Below are 18,280 nucleotides of genomic sequence, written 5' to 3' on the forward strand. Positions count from 1 at the left end.
ACATTTCATTGCACTGTGAGTACGTATATACCTTTACTTTAAAATTTATATTTTTTTAGTTAATTTTCTCATTGTTTTTAATTATTTTGTCAATTCAAATGCAAATTAGATCCATTCCTCAAATCAGACATCCACATCTGATCAATTAATTTCTCAATTTATTTGATTTTGTTCCATTGACGTCCATCCGTCATTACACTAGAGTATGAGTATGTAGATACATTTGTTTAAACTTTATAGTTTTTTAAATAATTTTCCCAATATTTTAATCATTTTTGTCAATTCAAATGATAAGCATGTAAATTTTGGTCAAGTGATTTTAAGATAATCCCCTCTATTTTGTTTTTTTTCCCATAGTTTTAAGTATGAAGTATTAAATTTATATTTTTGTCACAAATATTATATTGTCTTCTTTTTTATCCTAGTCAATATTTTAGAATTAAAATGAAATTAATCAGTTATCAAATTTTTGGATTTAGCATTTTAAATATAATATAATATGTATAATTGTGATAATCTTGAATTTTTCATCTATAATTATTGATAAATCTCGTGAATTATTTCATTTTGTCTAGAACTAAACAATATCATTAATTCATAAATTTACTTATTTCTTATCCATTTGAAAGTTTAAATTAATTATATTAAGTGATCTTCTTCTTCTATCACAATTCAGAACTTGCATTTTCTAATTTTAAATTTATCCCTTACAATTTGGACGGGTTGGTAGTTTTTCTAAATAAATAAGTATTATTTTTAAGTTATATATACGAATATAGATATAGATATGAATGTGTATGTATTTTTATATTGAAAGAGAGTATTTTTAAATTAATTTGAAATAGGATTTTGATCCATAAGATCTATGATGTTTCGAGAATTTTAATTCCTTCTTGAGATTTACTAATAAAATTGAATTAGGGATGGTAAGTTAAGATATGGTCAAGTGTATGATTTGTATTCCACTGTATAATTTCATAGGAAGATGTCAACTAGGGAAGTGGACATTGCATGGGAACATTGCACCCATGAGGGTGAAGGAAATAAGAAAAGGGCAAAGTGTAACTACTGCTCAAAGTTGGTATTGGGCATCAACAGGTTTAAACAACACCTTGCTCGAGTAGGGACAGATGTTACAGGTTGCCCTAATGTACCTGCACAAGTGTCCCATGAAACACTACAGAGGCTTGTCCGAAATTTTGAGCAAAAGGCTGGCCAGGTTTCATTTGGAAGGGCACAATCAAGAGACCACCAACCAAATGCTAGTGGTCACCCAGTTTCCACCTTTCCCCACCTTAAAGTAGCTTATAAGGTATAATTACAACTTGTATGATGTAGCCATCACCACAAAACATATAATACACCAATACACACTATAATATTATTGATGCACTTGGACACACCAGATTAAGACTTTTAATTACTTAGCATAATTATTGCTTTGATGGTGATATGCAGGGAATAATAGGAGCATGCAGTGAGGAAGCTGTACTTGCAGTTTATCCTGGTTGTCAGTTAGATCCTTGCGAGACATCTGAGAATGCAGTGCAGGTTCTTCACATTTCTACTAATTACTACTTCAACGAACTGTTGCAGTTATTTTATCATCTTTACCCAATATATGTGTGAAGTAACTTAATTTTTACTCTTGAGATTAATAAGTAGGACTTGATATCTTGGTAAAAATAAGAAATCATTTTAAGTTTATACAACCTTATATGATACATAATATTTCCCATGCATAGTCCAGCTCAGTTAATATACCAATACCCAGTTCCGTAATTTTCTTTTTAAATAAATAATGCAGGCAGTTGAATCTCATGGGGCTGACAGAGTAGTCATTCCCATAGAAAATTCATTGGGTGGGAGTTTTGCTGAAAACTACGATTTAATCAATTCTCACCAGCTGCACATTGTTGGTGAAGTTGAAGTATCCACCAACTTCTGCCTCCTAGCACGACCTGGCGTCAAACTAGAACAGTTGAAACGTGTTCTAGGACATCCACAGGTCAGCAATAATCTATGATGTAATGTCACAATTATATATCGTCTTATATAGTTCAATACTTTCAATTTATCAATTGACAGCTTGTTGCTCATCGGCAGGCACTTGGGCAAACCAGAACGTTCCTGGGTAACCTGGGTGTTGAAAAAGACATTGTTATTGATGATCCATATTATGCTCAGGTGATCTCCAGTTATCTAATTGTCATCCCGTTCAATATTTGTATCAGTCACCTTTGTTCCCTAAACCACATTGTTTGGTCCAGCTTATACTATCATATAAGCAAGAAACCACTGGTCTTGTAATTGGTACCGCCGAAGACCACACTGGTGTAATCGGAAGTGAAAAAGCTGTTGGATTATATAACTTGCACGTAGTTGCAAGAGGAATCCAGGTAAAATTTCTTGAATCATCTGGTTTCCTTATTTACGTTTAGTCTAGGAGGTTATATTATATATGTTCATTAAATATGACATTTATAATATATGATTTCTTGGTGCAGGACGGGAATAAGGGAAGTACTACCCGTTTCTGGATACTAGCTAGAGATCCTATAGTTCCTACAAATGACGGGTCCTTCAAAGTATGTAGCGGAAAATTCTTTAAATTTTTCATCAGTAATTTCTCGTTTTAAATTTCCTATGCAAGTTCTTTGTCTTCCTTCTCAGACCAGCCTTGAATTCACTCTGCGAGAAAGCCCTAAAGATGTGCATAAAACCCTTTCAGTATTTGCAACCAGTAAAACAGTTAAGCTCACAAAGGTAAGCATGCTACAAAGGAAACTAAATCAATTATGTGAAGCTAGTGAATATGTACAGGTTAAAAGTTGTTTCTCTTGGTCGTGGTTGTAGGTTGTGAGCAGGCCTCAAAGAAATATACTACCGAATGTGGCTGATAGATCCGCTGAAGGGTGAGTAAGTTGTATTTTTCTTAGTCCACTGTTTTCAGGATTCGAAGAAAATATATAATTTATTTGACATATTTTTTTGTAAACACTAACAGAATTAAACAGTTCGTAATTCGGCTTATAAGTAACGGTCAAATTCATTAATTCAGGTGCTTTGATTATCTCTTTTATGTTGATTTCGAAGTCAGGGAAGAGTCAGATGTAGAGTATGTTGTCACAAAACTTAAGGTTTGGATTACTCCACCTAAACACATTAAATTGGAAGACATATCATTGATCTTATTCAAAGTAAAAATGGCTCCTAACTTCACACTATAGGAATCACCGACCAGTTACCTACTTGTCCATAATAACAAATTTTGCTTCCACCCAGAAAATATAGAGCTCATAACCATGATGATCAGTATAAATCTCTCACATAAGTAAATTGTTATGGTAATCTGATTATATGTTAAATGTTGCAGGATTTCGCTACATCGGTTCGTATACTTGGATCATATCCGATAGTAGAAGTCAACAATGGTGCTCGATGACCGACTCGATTAATTGGCTACTCGACCAATTCAATATATTTTTGTAAATTAATTTGTTGATCTTATTTTCTTCATGTTATTCAAACGTATATTACAATCTTTTAATTTTTTTTTAATACAGCTTTATTTACATATAATAAAACTAAAAACAATTATGTTAAAGTGCGTTAAATTTTTTTTTTTGGAATTGTTTGACAAACAAATACAAAACTAATACTCATTCCATGAAAAAAAACAAAAAATTTATCACACCGCGAGCATGACAAAAGATTATATATAACCGCAAGAGCATGGTCTCTACGGTTTGTAGACGGACAAATGCGAGTTGTATGCTCAAGAACACATGTTCGATCAATTTTGGTTCAATTACCATCAGTTGTCTCCGAGGGTGAACATGCATGTGGTTGTTTTAAAATAACTAGTAAATATGACTAAATTAACACTAATTAAATTAACTAGAAAATATATGAGATTTAAACATGAAACCTTCAACCACGAAAAAAATTGTAGTATCTCACTTCGCCTCCCACTCTCCCCCTCTCACCCTAATAATATCCCAAGTCTAATACTATACAATAATAATAATATCCGATCCTATATCTAATAATAAAAGTATTTTTAATATTTTATTCAGTATACATATAGAGCTCCAAACGAAATAGGATTCTTCATCAAAATTCAGAGCTTTCTTTTATCCTCCATTTACGGGCCTTTTCAATTGGATTGTTCTTATTACATCACCTCTCAATTAAATATAACTTCATAACCTTCGTGTGGGGGGTAAGATCGTGAAATACGACATCTGAAACTTAAGATATGGCAGAAATAGAGTTGAACCGTGTATAGCCTAATAACTCCTATTTCTCATTTAATTTAGCTCCCAAATAGCTACCTTTTTCAGTTGGACCACAAAGATTTTGAGGAAGCTTCAAAAGTAAAATCTTGGAGAAAGTAGTGGTTGAAGAATTGAAAATGATTGAGATAAATCACAACGGATTTAAATGAGTTTGTCACATAAGTATTCTTCTAAGGGAGTAGAACGAAGGTGGTTTTTCAATGTGTAATAATGAATCAAACATCCTCTAATTTTAAAAAAGGATGATTTTTTTATAGTAACGGGACTATTCTAAAGATAAAAGAGACAACATTAAAAATCATAATAATGGTTCAATGTGTATTTTTTGTACTCGCACTTCACATCAAATAAAAATTGGGTACTCAGGACTTTACTCTATATTTTGATATAGAGAACCGGCTGAAAAGTGCATCTTAAGTTAATAAAGAAGTTCAACCAAATTAACACAATACATCAAATTGTCATGAATAGAAATATCCATTTATTAGTTGCTCGAGTTTAGACTCCTATATTATAAATGGTGCTTTGAATACAATTTAAGTACATATATAATATAATATGTATGTATACCAACTTGGATGGTAGATTAAAGAATGTTTGACCAAAACCGTGCAATTATTCATAAATAATGATACATAATAATCAAATTTTAATAATGGTTAAAAATTTACTTAAATAATTGGAATTTAATAATAAAATAAATAGTTACAAATTTTCACAAAAGTAAAGTATTATTTAAGATTAATTATGTCCAAATATATCAGTTCTCTACCTCAGTCCACAATTATATATACACTATTAGTGAGTTCTCACATTCACGCTTTTCTTCCATCCCCTTCTGACCCCTTCTCACAATAGGTCTGATTTCACATTCACGCTTTTCTTCCATCCCCTTCTCACCCTTTCTCACAATAGGTCTGATTTCACATTCACGCTTTTCTTCCATCTCTTTTTCAACCCATTCTCACAATAAGTCTGATTTCTTTTTGTACGATCAGTAATTTTCACCCCTCCATTGCAATTCCTCCCATAGATCCATTACTCAAATCAACCTCAAATCAGACATCCCTCGATAAATCAATTTCAACGGCAGTCTTATCAATTTATTTGATATTGGTCCATTGACATCAGTCCATCTTATACATTTCATTGCACTGTGAGTACGTAGATACCTTTACTTTAAAATTTATATTTTTTTAGTTAATTTTCTCATTGTTTTTAATTATTTTGTCAATTCAAATGCAAATTAGATCCATTCCTCAAATCAGACATCCACATCTGATCAATCAATTTCTCAATTTATTTGATTTTGTTCCATTGACGTCCATCCGTCTGATACATTTCATTACACTATGAGTATGAGTATGTAGAAACATTTGTTTAAACTTTATAATTTTTTAAATAATTTTCCCAATATTTTTAATCATTTTTGTCAATTCAAATGATAAGCATGTAAATTTTGGTCAAGTGATTTTAAGATAATCCCCTCTATTTTGTTTTTTTTCCCCATAGTTTTAAGTATGAAGTATTAAATTTTTATTTTTGTCAACAAATATTATATTGACTTCTTTTTTATCCTAGTCAATATTTTAAAATTAAAATAAAATCAATCAGTTATCAAATTTTTGGATTTAGCATTTTAAATATAATATAATATGTATAATTGTGATAATTGTGAATTTTTCATCTATAATTATTGATAAATCTCGTGAATTATTTCATTTTGTCTGGAACTAAACAATATCATTAATTCATAAATTTACTTATTTCTTATCCATTTGAAAGTTTAAATTAATTATATTAAGTGATCTTCTTCTTCTATCACAATTCAGAACTTGCATTTTCTAATTTTAAATTTATCCCTTACAATTTGGACCGGTACTGGTAGTTTTTCTAAATAAATAAGTATTATTTCTAAGTTATATATACGAAGATAGATATAGATATGAATGTGTATGTATTTTTTATATTGAAAGAAAGTATTTTTAATTAATTTGAAGTAGGATTTTGATCCATAAGATCTATGATGTTTTGAGAATTTTAATTCCTTCTTGAGATTTACTAATAAAATTGAATTAGGGATGGTAAGTTAAGATATGGTCAAGTGTATGATTTGTATTTCACTGTATAATTTCATAGGAAGATGTCAACTAGGGAAGTGGACATTGCATGGGAACATTGCACCCATGAGGGTGAAGGAAATAAGAAAAGGGCAAAGTGTAACTATTGCTCAAAGTTGGTATTGGGCATCAACAGGTTTAAACAACACCTTGCTAGAGTAGGGACAGATGTTACAGGTTGCCCTAATGTACCTGCACAAGTGTCCCATGAAACACTACAGAGGCTTGTCCAAAAGTTTGAGCAAAAGGCTGGCCAGGTTTCATTTGGAAGGGCACAATCAAGAGACCACCAACCAAATGCTAGTGGTATCCCAGTTTCCACCTTTCCCCACCTTAAAGTAACTTATAAGGTATAATTACAAGTTGTATGATGTAGCCATCACCACAAAACATATAATACACCAATACACACTATAAATATCGAATATATTGATGCACTTGGACACACCAATAATTAAGACTTTTAATTACTTAGCATAATTATTGCTTTGGTGGTGATATGCAGGGAATAATAGGAGCATGCAGTGAGGAAGCTGTACTTGCAGTTTATCCTGGTTGTCAGTTAGATCCATGCGAGACATCTGAGAATGCAGTGCAGGTTCTTCACATTTCTACTAATTACTACTTCAACGAACTGTTGCAGTTATTTTATCATCTTTACCCAATATATGTGTGAAGTAACTTAATTTTTACTCTTGAGATTAATAAGTAGGACATGATATCTTGGTAAAAATAAGAAATCATTTTAAGTTTATACAACCTTATATGATACATAATATTTCCCATGCATATATAGTCCAGCTCAGTTAATATACCAATACCCGGTTTCGTAATTTTCTTTTTAAATAAATAATGCAGGCAGTTGAATCTCATGGGGCTGACAGAGTAGTCATTCCCATAGAAAATTCATTGGGTGGGAGTTTTGCTGAAAACTACGATTTAATCAATTCTCACCAGCTGCACATTGTTGGTGAAGTTGAAGTATCCACCAACTTCTGCCTCCTAGCACGACCTGCCGTCAAACTAGAACAGTTGAAACGTGTTCTAGGACATCCACAGGTCAGCAATAATCTATGATGTGATGTCACAATTATATATCGTCTTATATAGTTCAATACTTCAATTTATCAATTGACAACTTGTTGCTCATCGGCAGGCACTTGGGCAAACCAAAACGTTCCTGGGTAACCTGGGTGTTGAAAAAGACATTGTTATTGATGATCCATATTATGCTCAGGTGATCTCGAGTTATCTAATTGTCATCCCGTTCAATATTTGTATCAGTCACATTTGTTCCCTAAACCACATTGTTTGGTCCAGCTTATACTATCATATAAGCAAGAAACCACTGGTCTTGTAATTGGTACTGCCGAAGACCACACTGGTGTAATCGGAAGTGAAAAAGCTGTTGGATTATATAACTTGCACGTAGTTGCAAGAGGAATCCAGGTAAAATTTCTTGAATCATCTGGTTTCCTTATTTACGTTTAGTCTAGGAGGTTATATTATATATGTTCATTAAATATGACATTTATAATATATGATTTCTTGGTGCAGGACGGGAATAAGGGAAGTACTACCCGTTTCTGGATACTAGCTAGAGATCCTATAGTTCCTACAAATGACGGGTCCTTCAAAGTATGTAGCGGAAAATTCTTTAAATTTTTCATCAGTAATTTCTTGTTTTAAATTTCCTATGCAAGTTCTTTGTCTTCCTTTTCAGACCAGCCTTGTATTCACTCTGCGAGAAAGCCCTAAAGATGTGCATAAAACCCTTTCAGTATTTGCAACCAGTAAAACAGTTAAGCTCACAAAGGTAAGCATGCTACAAAGGAAACTAAATCAATTATGTGAAGCTAGTGAATATGTACAGGTTAAAAGTTGTTTCTCTTGGTCGTGGTTGTAGGTTGTGAGCAGGCCTCAAAGAAATATACTACCGAATGTGGCTGATAGATCCCCTGAAGGGTGAGTAAGTTGTATTTTTCTTAGTCCACTGTTTTCAGGATTCGAAGAAAATATATAATTTATTTGACATCTTTTCTTGTAAACACTAACAGAATTAAACAGTTCGTAATTCGGCTTATATGTAACGGTCAAATTCATTAATGCAGGTGCTTTGATTATCTCTTTTATGTTGATTTTGAAGTCAGGGAAGAGTCAGATGTAGAGTATGTTGTCACAAAACTTAAGGTTTGGTTTACTCCACCTAAACACATTAAATTGGAAGACATATCATTGATCTTATTCAATGTAAAAATGGCCCCTAACTTTGCACGGTAGGAATCACCGACCAGTTACCTACTTGTCCATAATAACAAATTTTGCTTCCACCGAGAAAATATAGAGCTCATAACCATGATGATCGGTATAAATCTGTCACATAGGTAAGTTGTGATGGTAATCTGATTATATGTTAAATGTTACAGGATTTCGCTACATCGGTTCGTATACTTGGATCATATCCAATAATAGAAGTCAACAATGGTGCTCGATGACCGACTCGATTAATTGGCTACTTGACCAATTCAATATATTTTTGTAAATTAATTTGTTGATCTTATTTTCTTCTTGTTATTCAGACGCATATTACAATCTGTTAAATTATTTTTTTTAAATACAACTTTATTTACATATAATAAAACTAAAAACAATAATGTTAAAGTGCGTTTTATTTTTTTTGGAGTTGTTTGACAAACAAATCCAAAACTAATACTCATTCCATGAAAAAAAACAAAAAAATTATCTCACTGCCAGCATGACAAAAAATTATATATAACCGCAAGAGCATGGTCTCTAGTGTATGGTCTCTACTGTTTGTAGACGGACAAATGCGAGTTGTATGCTCAAGAACACATGTTCGATCAATTTTGGTTCAATTACCATCAGTTGTCTCCAAGGGTGAACATGCATGTGGATGTTTTAAAATAACTAATAAATATGACTAAATTAACACTAATTAAATTAACTAGAAAATAAAAGAGATTTGAATAAAAAACCTTCAACCACGAAAACAATTGTAGTATCTCACTTCGCCTCCCACTCTCCCCCTGTCACCCTAATAATATCGCAAATCTAATACTATACAATAATAATAATATCCGATCTTATATCTAATAATAAAAGTATTTTTAATATTTTATTCAGTATACAAATAGAGCTCCAAACGAAATAGGATTCTTCATCAAAATTCATAGCTTTCTTTTATCCTCGATTTACGGGCCTTTTCAATTGGATTGTTCTTATTACATCACCTCTCAATTAAATATAACTTCATACCTTCGTGTGGGCGGTAAGATCGTCGAAATACGACATCTGAAACTTAAGATATGGCAGAAATAGAGTTGAACCGTGTATAGCCTAATAACTCCAATTTCTCATTTAATTTAGCTCCCAAATAGCTACTTTTTTGAGTTGGACCACAAAGTTTTGAGGCAGCTTCAAAAGTAAAATCTTGGAGAAAGTCAGTGGTTGAAGAATTGAAAATTATTGAGAAAAATCACAACTGAGACTTTGTAGAACGTCCTTAAAAAGACAATGTAGTTGGATTTAAATGAGTTTGTCACATAAGTATTCTTCTAAGGGAGTAGAACGAAGGTGGTTTTTCAATGTGTAAAAATGAATCAAACATCCTCTAATTTTTAAAAAAGGATGAAACCTACATTAATTCGTAAGACCTGATGCTTTGAAGCACAGTAAGATCGCGGAAATGCCTAGACAAGGTTAGTTTTCAAAACTCATTGTTTTTTCAGTTGTTGGAAATTTATAGTTTTGTGGAGGTATTCAAGCTCTGCAATTGCCTTCTTGTCCGTAAAAGTCTCATTGAACAAGAAAATCATACTCCCCTTGTTCTTCTTCCCCTTGGTATCTCAGCATGTGTTGCCTTTATCTGTTATCGACGTAGGAACTCAAAACAGTTCCATGATCATGTCCTGGAATTGCAAGATAACCAGTATCTCAAGGTTTCATACCAAGATCTTATGAATTAAAAAGATGATATCTCTATGAAATTTGAAGCACGGTAGGCATTTCCACGATCATTCCCGGTATCTACGTACATTAATTCATATCAGCAATTAAATATATGTGCTGAATGTGATTGTGTTTAAATAGATGAAAACATTTTAAAGTCTTAAAAATAGACAACCATCAGACCTACACAGATGGCAAGGATAAAAACAGAGCTTTGCTTGTCTAATTCTGTCTATAATATTTACACATCACTACAACAAAACAGGGTATTTACGACGGATAACTTACGACGGAACACCTTCGCGCCTCAACTTACGACGGACAATCTACAATCCGTCGTAACTTATTATGACGGAACACAAAACCGTCTTAAGTTCGTTATTTTATTATTTTTCACTGAATTGAAAAAATTTAAATGTTCCGATTCCGAGTACGGTGTCGTTTTTATATTCCAAACTTACGATGACATATACGTTTCGTCGTAAGTTCCTTATTTAAATTGATTTCCTAAATAAAAAATAATAAAAAATGGTCCGGATCTGAAAGAATGCAGGCTTAATTTCTTCGTAACTTACGACGGAATGCAGGCTTAATTTCCGTCGTAAAAAGGCTGATTTGTTGTAGTGCACTCGGTTTCGATTTTCACGATGGTTGTCTTTTTGAGGAATCTACCTTAACTAGTATTGGCTGCTAGATGCTGGAGACTCACAGGAGATAAACAGTTAACTCTTACCCCGTAACTCCCCATCTCTACACACAAATTCTATGCCAAACCCAAAACCGCATGCTTTGAAGCACACTAGGCATGTGGCACATCTCCATGAACTACTGATGCAACACTTATAGGGAACAATACGCTGCCTCTTCTTGCAAGAACCATGACTCTACTCGCGTGTTTGGCGCACAAGAATGCACCAAAAACATTAGTATCGAACACACTCTTGAAATCTTTTTTTTTTGCTAAATGGATATATATATATATATATATATATATATATATATATATATATATATATATATATATATATATATATATATATATATATATATATATATATATATATATATATATATATATATATATATATATATATATATATATATAGGGATATGATTAAATAAAAACTTTTCTAAGTTACAAACTTATAAACTTTTTTTTGAATTTTTTTTATTCGTGCAACGCGTTAATCCTTAGTTATAGAAAGTATTCATGTTTAAAATTATTGAAAAATAATCGTAATTTTTAAAAATAACACATAAATAAATCGTGCATTCAACACATTTGTAACTGGGGTTCAACATCGGGTGTAGAACACTAATTATCATTTTGTTGAATATATATATAGAGATGTTTAAACTATACCTCTGGGGTTTGGGTAGGGTCTAGAAACATAAATATTAGTTATATAATACGTCTAATTTAGTTCTTACATTAAAAACTTAGTTTAGGTCCTTCTCCAACATAATTTTAACCATGTTCAATAAAATATGTTAAAAAAGATGTTGAACTCAAATTATATATGTGTTGAACGCATAAAGTTTGTAAGTTTGTACCAGAACCCACCCCTATATATATATATATATATAAAAGAGAATATACAATAGATCAAGAGGCTAGCCACAAAAATTTTCTATAAACAATCTCAGGGTATGAGATTATAGATAGAAAGAAGCAAGCTCACTGGCATGGGAAAAAAAGACCCCAATCATAGCCTATCGACTACCAACAAAGCAGCAACTAACTAAAAGATTTACATCAAATTAACCATGTACATATAATAGGCCTACTAGAAATGAGTCTAGATAACCAAGTAGAAGCTGCAGCCCTGCCACGCATATCAACCATGATTCCTGTTAGCAATTTCCTTGGACCAAAACTGCCTCCCCCATGAAGCCTTGCATTACTACCCTCCATAGATGATAAGAAAAAACTTGTAGATATAAAAGCAAAATCTGCCTCTGAGGTGCATCAGCTATAGCCAAAAAATAAAGAACCCAGCCCTTCCAATCCATAGAATAATCCATAGTAATCCCGTGAGTCTCGCTCAAATAAACCCGGTGAATCAGTCTAGCATACGGGCAGTTAATAAAAAGGTGATGAGCTGTTTCAAGCCCTCCAACACAAAAAATGCAGCTGTTATCAGAAATGACATGACGATCACACAAAACAGATCTAGTAACCACCTTATCAAGACACAACAGCCAAGACAGGAAACAAAATCTAGTGATTTTTAACTTACACCAGACCCAAGCAGACCAGGTGCAACTCTCACCCCTGATGCGAATTGAATCCCATATAACTCGAGTGGTGACATGGTTTGGTTTAACACCCTCCCAACTTATCTGATCAGCTTGGTCTAAATCAAATAAAGGGTAATACTATTAGACGTAGAATGAATTTGAAAGCGAAAGGATGAAAAGTCTCTAGCAGCCAATACTATTAGACGAGACAAATAGACAAATAGACCAGATGGAGCTTTCCAATTATAGAATATTGATGATAAGAAGAATATTTGTCAGTCCTACTCCATAGAATTTAGATAACAATGATTATCACTATTAAAGTTTATCTTACTCTGTTTATATCGGAAACATGTTCCTTATACGACTTCAGTTACCTTCACCAGAAAAGTGAATGGAGGTTCCGGTCTTTGAGACCTGAAGCCGGGAATCTGTAAATTAGTATGTTGACATCCTGACTTGTATGATGAATCTGGAAATGTTTCAGAAGATAGTTTAATTTTTTCCAGAAATAAGAAATGTGATTAATATAATAAACTCTGCCCTTGAGGCCATAGATAGATGGATGAAAAATGGTTGTTGAAGGATGCTGACATGAACATCCATCTCAGCTGTCAGCAATTAAGAACAAGAAGTTGATAGTCTCTTGGCTACTTAAGATAAATAAAGCAGAGTCCCGGTCAATACATTAGTCTTTAATTATTGTAGCATTCGACGATGGACAAACAGAGATTAGAATATTGGTAGCATTCAAGACTTTTATCCGCTAACTTGATTACATAATAGTAGTTAAACTAACATTGACGAGATTGAGATGTGCATGCAAGAACGTATGTTGTATCAATGGAAAGCTATTAAACGTAATTCTTTTAGTATATATATGTAGATACAGCAACTATACCTGATCAATGGAAAGCACTTACTTCATTCTGTTCTGCTCCATTTTGATGCTTTTCGCCTATACAAATTTGGCAAATGCAATTGATACTATAACTGTTAATCAAACAATTAGAGATGATGATAACAGCATCATCATGTCGGCTAAAGAAACTTTTCAAATGGGATTCTTTAGCCCTGGTAATTCAAAGAGTCGGTTTTTGGGCATATGGTACAAAAATATAGCCAATCTGACTGTTGTCTGGGTTGCTAATAGAGACACGCCACTTACTGATACATCAGGCATGCTCATGATTGACGCTAATGGAGTTTTAGTACTCATTAATGGTGACAATAAAATAATTTGGTCATCCAACTCATCAAATACTGTGATGAGTCCTGTGGCACAATTGTTAGATACAGGAAATCTTGTGATCAGGTATGCGAATGACAGTTATCCTGAAGATTTCCTCTGGCAGAGTTTTGATCACCTTGGCGATACTATTCTACCAGGCAATTACACATATGGAGTCTATCTCATATTCTGGAAAAGCCCGGATGATCCATCTCCAGGCAATTACACATATGGAGTCTATCTAAAAGGATATCCACAGCGAGTTGTATGGAAAGGTTCAGCTATGAGATTCAGGTTTGGACCATGAAATGGTGTTCAGTTTGGTGGCAAGTCGAATTTGATGCAGAATATGGTTTTCACATATGATGTTGTGTCTGACGAAAAGGATTTGTATTACATGTTTAAACTTCTCAATAGTTCTGCTGCGATGAGAATGATCTTAAATTCAGACGGAGATCTAAAAATTCTTACCCGGACTAACAATATGCAAGGTTGGGATAACACTGTGACTCTACCAACAGATAAATGCGACGACTTTGCTTTATGTGGGGCATATGGTATTTGTAACATTACTGAGAAAACTTACGGACGTGACATTGTGGGTTTTGGATGGGTTTGAGCCAAAATTTTCAGAAAAATGGAGGTTAGCTGATCATTCTGATGGTTGTGTTCGCAAATCTAAGTTGTTGTGTGGGAATGAAGATAGTTTTCAGAGTTACTCCAATCTCAAATTTCCAGACACTCAAAATTCATGGTTTGATCGAAGTCTGACCCTAGAGGAATGTGCAGCTAAGTGCTTGAAGAACTGTTCATGCACAGCATATGGAAATATTGATGTAAAAGAAGGTGGAAGTGGATGCTTATTGTGGTTCGGTGACCTGCTTGATATTAGAGAATATCTGGGAAATGTTCAAGATCTTTATGTAAGAAGGGCTGCTGGAGAATTAGGTGAGTAAAATTAGTCCACTTAATGTTTATAATATCAGTTTAGATTATGATTTTGTTCTAAAATTTCATATGCACAGGAAGAAGTACAATTAGAAGAGCAAAGAAGCCGCTGTGGATTATTATCATTGCTGTATTAGTTGTAGTAACAGTATTCCTAAGCCTGTTTATATCAACTGTGTATAAAAAACGAACTCTGAGAAAAAAAGGTAAGCCAATAATTTACTGATATTAACTCTTTAGCTTCTCAGCACACCAGTGACTTTCATCATGTAGGAAAATATTGTAATTTGTTATTTCTGTTTTTGTCATTACACAAGTATTAGAGTGTCCTTTTGTTCCCCATTTCTCAGGAAAATTTGGATTTAACGTACAAGGTGAATCAACACATAATAGTGAGAAGAAAGGTCTGGAATTACCATTGTTTGACTTGGTAACAATTGCTGAAGCAACCAACGATTTCTCGGAAAACAATAAGCTTGGAGAAGGCGGCTTTGGACCTGTTTACATGGTAATTATATTGATTTACTTATGTTCTGATGAAACATATATTAAGAGTATTTTAGTAACGCAAAATGATCATTATGTTGTTGGAAAAGATACCAAGATAGTTATTTTAATTCACTAGCTAGTTTGAATTATACTCTGTCTAGAACAGAGTATTGTCATACAATCATTATATGATGTTAGATTCCATGCACACTATTGAATTTTTTTAGTAGAAGATATAAGTACTTTATTGTTAAGTGGGTGTCTAACCCAAGTCCCACGTCATAAACATAAAGAAGATTCGTCTTAATTATAACCCGTCAAAACAACTCCATTAATATGAGACTTTTTGGGAGGAGTCCAAAAACAAACTCGTCCACGGGCGAGACGGACAATATCATACTAACATGGAGTTCATGGGTATTGCATGGCCCAACACTTAACTCAGTTAAAAAAGTACTTTTATCTATGTAACTATGTAATAAATCTGCTAATGTGAATATGTCAATAAAAGAATAAGTGTAAAATGTTTTTTTTTTTTTTTTTTTTTGCCGCGAAGTGTAAAATGTTTAATAATTAAATATATGAATTAAATCCATAATCATTAGTAAATACCTTAAGTCCATATGAAAGTAACGTAACTTGTTTCAGGGAATTTTGGCGGAAGGAACAGAAATAGCAGTAAAAAGGCTCTCGAAGACTTCTAAACAAGGACTAGACGAGTTCAAGAATGAGGTTTTATGTATTTCTGAACTTCAACACCAAAATCTTGTGAGGCTTCTGGGATGCAGCATTGACGAAGGAGAGATGCTACTGATTTACGAATACATGCCCAACAAAAGCCTTGATTTCCATATATTCAGTACGACAATCCTCAGAACATTTTCAGTCATCTCTCGTACTTAAACTTTTTTATCTATAATAGTGTCATAAATTAGACTCTATTATTGTTTGAAAGTATATCAGAAAAATTTATTTACTTACAAATAAATGCAGTTGACTAACTTAGGTTACTAATTTGACAGACAAGGAACGAAGCAGATCTCTGGATTGGCCAAAGCGCTACAACATTATATATGGGATAGCTAAGGGCCTTCTCTATCTTCACCAAGACTCTAGGATACGGATCATCCATAGAGATCTCAAAGCTGGGAATATACTACTCGACCATGAGATGAATCCGAAAATCTCAGACTTTGGCACCACTAAGAGTTTCTGGGGAAGTGAAAGTGAAGCAAATACAACAAGAGTTGTCGGAACATTGTAAGACACTTTATAACAATTCAACATTTCATTTTCATTGATTGAAGCTGATATGTCTCTCAATTTTGTGGATTCTCTGCAGCGGCTACATGTCTCCAGAGTATGCACTAGATGGAATTTTCTCTTTTAAGTCTGATGTTTATAGCTTTGGGGTATTAGTGCTAGAAATTATAAGTGGAAAGAGAATGAAAGGTTTTTACCAACCGGATCCCAACCTTAATCTTCTTGGCCAGGTAAGCTAAGTATTTAACAATTTAAAAAGTAAATTATCGCATAATTACAAACAAGCCAATAACTGCGTTCATAGTCTAACTACTAACTGAACCGAGAAAAGGTCTCAAAAGTCACTATTTTAAGCCAAGTGGACCTTAATGCCATTTTCTGGAAAAATTGCACAGCCCAGCTGTCACTTGAAGACATAACTTAAAGTTGCGTTTTGATTTTTATGAAGAAAGCACAACTTGAAATTGCATTTTCAGCTCAGTTGCGTTTCTATAAACACAACACGAAGTTGCGTTGAAGTGACAGTTGGGGTCATTTTTTCTGAAAATGACAATAGAGGTTTTTTGCTTCTAAATAGTGACATTGGAGGCCAACACCCAACTCAACATCTAGCAAATAGTACTATAAATATTGAGTATTACTTTTGAACAAAGTGACTACAACTTATAAACTTTAGCATACTCCGTATTTGCTCTAATGATTCGATTTTAAGCTGGCTTATGGTTCTATTAATGAATCGATAAATGTCTACAATAAGCATTTAACAAGTGGATTGAACACTGAGACTTTTAGAATACTGCTAATATTTCATGATACAACATCTTTTAATGTATCATATTGAATTATTCATTTAAGCTTGGAGACTCTACAAAGAGGAAAAGTTTCTGGACATAATTGATGATGTGATCCTAGCGTGGTGCAATCACTTCGATGTGTATCGCACTATTCAAATTGCACTATTGTGTGTACAACCGTTCCCAGAAGACAGACCAAGCATGGCTGTGGTGTCTCTCATGTTAAGTAGTAAATGTGAGGTACCTGAGCCTAACCAGCCTGGTTTTTCCACAGAGAGTAAACTTCTTGATTCAGATTCTTCATCCTCTTTGATATCTGAACATTTTTGTTCAGAATTTAGTATCTGAGCTCCCTCTAGCTGGATTTCCTGGATTTCAAAATTTAGTAGTTATTTTGTTCAGATAAAAAATTTCAGTTTAAAACTAATAAGAATTTCTTCTGTGGCCAACTGATCCGTTAAAAGTTAGGGATGTATAATGGTAACCCCCGCTATCCCGGCTAGCAAAATTTTTGCATTATATATGCCGCATATAATTTTTATTTTTGTATAGTATAATTATAGTGAATTTAGCAAAAGTACCACTTTTTTTAAGTTTTTTTTAGAGTAAATGACACTTTGCACCCACTATGTTATACCGTTTTTTCGTTTTGGTCTTAAAGTTTTTTTTTTTTTGCAGAACACAACCCATAGTTTTAATTTTGCTTCGATTTGCGCCCTTTGACCGCCTCCCGTTATATTTGCTGTAATTTCCTAACTCTAACGGCTCTAATCGATGTTTATCCTCATTATAAACATAATAACCCTAAGACTTATACATAGTCAGACACACACCCCCCCCCATATATCTACATCTTTCTTGGTGAAAAATCCATGGCTAGAAAGTGCTTCTGTAGGAAATGAGCGGCTCAACAAACGGCGTGGA

At 33.3% G+C, this 18,280-nt stretch overlaps 4 protein-coding genes across 4 annotated transcripts; all 4 read left to right on the top strand.

Moving 5' to 3' along the window:
* The first annotated feature begins 2,030 nt into the window (after positions 1-2,030).
* Positions 2,031-3,445, top strand: LOC135148500 (arogenate dehydratase/prephenate dehydratase 1, chloroplastic-like). The gene is made up of 8 exons (XM_064083751.1): positions 2,031-2,048; positions 2,107-2,187; positions 2,271-2,399; positions 2,508-2,588; positions 2,674-2,766; positions 2,857-2,915; positions 3,062-3,140; positions 3,377-3,445. The coding sequence occupies exons 1-8, from the start codon at positions 2,031-2,033 to the stop codon at positions 3,443-3,445; spliced, it is 609 nt and encodes a 202-aa protein (XP_063939821.1).
* A 2,999-nt stretch (positions 3,446-6,444) lies between these two features.
* LOC108199236 (arogenate dehydratase/prephenate dehydratase 2, chloroplastic-like) lies at positions 6,445-8,916 on the top strand. Its single transcript, XM_064083752.1, has 10 exons — positions 6,445-6,771; positions 6,927-7,019; positions 7,280-7,480; positions 7,578-7,658; positions 7,742-7,870; positions 7,979-8,059; positions 8,145-8,237; positions 8,328-8,386; positions 8,533-8,611; positions 8,848-8,916. The coding sequence occupies exons 1-10, from the start codon at positions 6,445-6,447 to the stop codon at positions 8,914-8,916; spliced, it is 1,212 nt and encodes a 403-aa protein (XP_063939822.1).
* A 4,623-nt stretch (positions 8,917-13,539) lies between these two features.
* LOC135148501 (G-type lectin S-receptor-like serine/threonine-protein kinase At4g27290) lies at positions 13,540-14,169 on the top strand. Its single transcript, XM_064083753.1, has one exon. It carries the CDS (start codon positions 13,540-13,542, stop codon positions 14,167-14,169), a length of 630 nt encoding a protein of 209 aa, XP_063939823.1.
* Positions 14,170-14,416: 247 nt separating this feature from the next.
* On the top strand, positions 14,417-17,704 carry LOC135148502 (G-type lectin S-receptor-like serine/threonine-protein kinase At4g27290). The gene is made up of 7 exons (XM_064083754.1): positions 14,417-14,810; positions 14,888-15,016; positions 15,161-15,318; positions 15,948-16,158; positions 16,322-16,559; positions 16,642-16,796; positions 17,418-17,704. The coding sequence occupies exons 1-7, from the start codon at positions 14,417-14,419 to the stop codon at positions 17,702-17,704; spliced, it is 1,572 nt and encodes a 523-aa protein (XP_063939824.1).
* The last annotated feature ends 576 nt before the right edge of the window (positions 17,705-18,280 follow it).

The sequence above is a fragment of the Daucus carota genome, chromosome 8, assembly GCF_001625215.2.
Source record: "Daucus carota subsp. sativus chromosome 8, DH1 v3.0, whole genome shotgun sequence".
Lineage (NCBI taxonomy): Eukaryota > Viridiplantae > Streptophyta > Magnoliopsida > Apiales > Apiaceae > Daucus > Daucus carota.

What these genes read in the sequence shown, in the direction of transcription:
- LOC135148500 (XM_064083751.1), top strand. An exon ending in TAGTTGCAAGAGGAATCCAG is followed by an intron (nt 2,400 to 2,507) that starts GTAAAATTTCTT and finishes TTCTTGGTGCAG; the next exon opens with GACGGGAATAAGGGAAGTAC. An exon ending in CAAATGACGGGTCCTTCAAA is followed by an intron (nt 2,589 to 2,673) that starts GTATGTAGCGGA and finishes CTTCCTTCTCAG; the next exon opens with ACCAGCCTTGAATTCACTCT.
- LOC135148501 (XM_064083753.1), top strand. Translation starts at nt 13,540, where the DNA reads ATGGAAAGCACTTACTTCATTCTGTTCTGCTCCATTTTGATGCTTTTC.
- LOC135148502 (XM_064083754.1), top strand. Translation starts at nt 14,417, where the DNA reads ATGGTATTTGTAACATTACTGAGAAAACTTACGGACGTGACATTGTGG. An exon ending in ACGAACTCTGAGAAAAAAAG is followed by an intron (nt 15,017 to 15,160) that starts GTAAGCCAATAA and finishes CCCATTTCTCAG; the next exon opens with GAAAATTTGGATTTAACGTA. An exon ending in ACAAGAGTTGTCGGAACATT is followed by an intron (nt 16,560 to 16,641) that starts GTAAGACACTTT and finishes GATTCTCTGCAG; the next exon opens with CGGCTACATGTCTCCAGAGT.
- LOC108199236 (XM_064083752.1), top strand. Translation starts at nt 6,445, where the DNA reads ATGTCAACTAGGGAAGTGGACATTGCATGGGAACATTGCACCCATGAG. An exon ending in CATCTGAGAATGCAGTGCAG is followed by an intron (nt 7,020 to 7,279) that starts GTTCTTCACATT and finishes TAAATAATGCAG; the next exon opens with GCAGTTGAATCTCATGGGGC. An exon ending in ATGTTGTCACAAAACTTAAG is followed by an intron (nt 8,612 to 8,847) that starts GTTTGGTTTACT and finishes TAAATGTTACAG; the next exon opens with GATTTCGCTACATCGGTTCG.